Raw genomic sequence first — 3332 nt, forward strand, 5'->3', positions numbered from 1 at the left:
CGGAAGCTAAAAGTAGCTCTGGGGGGTTGTGCGGGGCCATCCTGCTCCCCTCCCACGCGCCGGGGACGGGGGACGGCGGCCAGAAAGGACGGCGATGGGCTTGTGCTGGTGCCGGCCTTCAGCTATAGGAATTCACGTTGTCTCGGTAAACCTCTCGCGGGGGGCAGGTGAGCTGCTGCAGCTTGCAGCCGTGCGTTTTGTCCCTTTGCAAGCCAGCGCTTCGCTTTTCTCCCCACTGCAAGAAGGAGGTTAAAATAATTTTGAAAAGGCATCTGAAATGTTCTACAGGTGCTGGAGGGGCATCGGCAACCCAAGTGCTGCCACGCGTCGGTCCATGTAAGCGTGTATGGGAGGTGCAGGCAGTTACAGAGGGGAGAGTGGGCCAAGAATTACACTTAAATTTTTTTTTAAAGCGATTTTTTTTATCGTATACAACAGGAAATAAAAAAATAGATATTTTTTCATCGCTGTGAACAAATTACAATGTGCTTCATGGTTTCCATGAATTAGCAGTGCTTACTCAGCTGGCACACTCGGGTACAGACACACTGGCTCAGACTCCTGTAGGGATGAGGTGGTGGAGTTTTGTTTTATTACATGGAAGGGTTTTTAAAAAGAAAAAAAGTCTTTCTGTGTTCCAACACTCTCTGGGATTCACATCATTTTTCTACAAAATATATATTTTTTTATAAATTAAATCTATAAAACAACATTTGCATTAAATAAAACCTAATACCATCACAGTATTTTTACATTTCAAAATGTAACATTTCAAATGTTCACAGAAAAACAAATTTTACAAGAAGGTGCAAATGAAATACCAGTCAAGCCCAAAGCTTCTGTTGTTTGATTTTAAAGAAGTTATTATTAAAAATACATCCACAGTTGAGCCTTTCTTAAAAATCTCTCGTAGCCTGTTGGGTGGCCCCTTTGACTCTGCTTATAGTGAGTTCCCATTACAGTAAACTTCAGAAAGGTTTGGTTCCTCTGACTGTGTTTTAATCACGCTGCTGTTAATGAAGAGCAAATGTGATGGTGCAGGGTCAGTTATCGGTGAAAGGGAAATAATTTGCCCCATCTTTGGTGAGAAGAGGACCTGAAAGGCTTGATGGACGTCTAGCTGAATAAATACCCTGGAAGCACAGCCCCGTGGTTAAAGCTTATCCAAGGCAGCGATATGGCTTCAAACCATACGGCTTTCGAGTCAGAAATGGGAACTGATGGCAGAAAAATAGTGTCTGGACGCTTCAATGACTTTGTGATTTGGGGGTATGTCATTTCCTACACCCCGAAATGGAGGCTTGGTTAATTATTCGAATGGCAAGTCCTTTGGGGCCACCTGACGCTCCTCGCTCCGTGGTCAACGTGGCTTGAGGCAGGCTCTTGGCACTCTCCATAGAAATTAGTCACTGCTGGATTGTCTTTTGCTTCAGAAATACATAATACTGTGTCACCTACTAATTTTTAGGATCAAATTCTTTCTGCATAGCAAGACCCCAAAATCTTTGCTGCCTCTTGCTGAAGCCAGGGTGCGTGACCAGGACGTGGCCGAGTAATGGCCCCACCAGTGCCACCGGGGCACAGCATCACCTCTTGCCATGGGTCCACGTCCTCCTCCTACTGCCAAAGCTACCTGCTCCTGGCTGCCCAGCTTAGAAATAGGGCCTGTGGAAATTACACGGTGTTATTTATATTCAGAGAAAATTTGCAACCCAAGTATTAAATCAACATGTTTTCGGTCAGGTTTGGGTTTTTAGGGGGTTTTGTTTGTTTTTCTCCAACCCTCACAAATCAGCAGAAGCTTGTCTGAGTCGTCGCTCTCAGTGTCCTGGGGGGAAAAAAAAAAATTGGGCCAAACCCCAAAATATAGTGAACATTTGAAGTCCTGGCAACCGTTTGGGGAAGGCCAGTGCTAGTAGTTCATGGGGTCCTCCCTGAGCACATCCCTGGAGTGCTTCCTCACGTAACTGAGGTTGTGGAGCTGAACGCTGTCTTGCAAATCCTGCCTGGAAAGGCGTCTCCTGAACTCATCTGTAGTAAAGTAGTAGATGACCGGGTCCACGCAGGAGTTCAAGCTGGCAAGGCACAAAGCTACAGCGTGAAACACCGAGATCACCTTCTGGACACACCCGTTTTTAATCTTTTTGGTTTTGACAAAGAAATCTAGTGGAAAGCTGATATGATAAGGCGCAAAGCAAATCAGAAATACCAGAGCGCAGGTGAGAATCATCTTTAAAGCCTTTTTTTTCTCTCCGAGGTCATGTGAAGCAGAATTTTTTTCTTTTAGTGATAAGATAGTCTTCCACGAGCAGTATAGGATGATGAGTAGGGGTGTTACGAACCCCACCAATTCACCTATCGTCATCAGTGCAATGGAGATGGGAAGGTCAACTTCCTTCACGGGGAGATCCACAAAACACGTGTTTTTAGCATCCTGGTGAAGTCTGAGAAGCAGGAAAGGCAAACAGCCAACGCAGACCACGACCCACCCAACGATGCTGATGTACACATCACAGATGCGTTTGCAGTCGCTGAATTTGAATGGGTGCATGAGAAACAAATACCGTCTTACGCTGATGCAAACCAAGAAGTAGATGCTTGCGTACATATTGACGTACTTCAGGTAGAAGCAAAGCATGCAGAGACCTCCTCCAAATTCCCACGTCCCAGTCAAGTAGTAGAAGATCCTCAGGGGCAAGGACAAAACCTGCGATAAGTCGGCAATGGCTAAATTGATCATAAATATTACGGCCCTTTTAGTCTCTTTCATGTACCTGTAAAAGACCCACAAAGCTAATGTGTTTCCTATTAGTCCAGGGACCAGGATGAAAGTGTACGTAATCGCATAGTAGGGCTTGAGGTCTGTTTCGGTGCAGTTCGAACCGTTCGTCATGGTTGTGCTCCAGATCCGTGCTCAGCCCCGGCATGATAACATGTTCCTCACTCGCGTCCTGCAGCCAGGTTGTCCTCAGGTTGTCGGTGCTTAAATAAAAAGGTTCAGCCCTGGCATCTGTGTGTGAGGCTTCGGTTACCAGATCATCGCGTCCACGCTGGGGAGCAGCTTCCTTATGGGGTGAGTGAGTTAATTAAAGTTCTGCTCGTGTGCTTTGCTCATGCTCTTTGTCAGAAGTTACCAGACCTTACTCTAGTCGCTTGCAGGATTGACAGGGAGGGGATCCACACCGAGAAATGCATCGTCCTGTGCCGAAGCAGTTGACAGTTCGTCACCGGAGCTGCACCTCTGTCACCTTTTGGGTGGCATTTCAGCCACTTCTCTCAACACAGGAGTTTGACAACTGACATGGCTCCGCAGCTGAAAGACAGAAAGGTCC

At 46.4% G+C, this 3332-nt stretch overlaps 1 protein-coding gene across 1 annotated transcript; it reads right to left on the reverse strand.

Annotated features, from left to right (window-relative positions):
- Window positions 1-1835: 1835 nt before the first annotated feature.
- On the reverse strand, window positions 1836-3332 carry GPR174 (G protein-coupled receptor 174). The gene has a single exon (XM_076347647.1). It carries the CDS (start codon window positions 2891-2893, stop codon window positions 1913-1915), a length of 981 nt encoding a protein of 326 aa, XP_076203762.1. The 5' UTR covers window positions 2894-3332; the 3' UTR covers window positions 1836-1912.

Source organism: Aptenodytes patagonicus, chromosome 9 (genome assembly GCF_965638725.1).
Source record: "Aptenodytes patagonicus chromosome 9, bAptPat1.pri.cur, whole genome shotgun sequence".
Taxonomy (NCBI): Eukaryota; Metazoa; Chordata; class Aves; order Sphenisciformes; family Spheniscidae; genus Aptenodytes; species Aptenodytes patagonicus.

What these genes read in the sequence shown, in the direction of transcription:
- GPR174 (XM_076347647.1), bottom strand. Translation starts at nt 2,893, where the DNA reads ATGACGAACGGTTCGAACTGCACCGAAACAGACCTCAAGCCCTACTAT.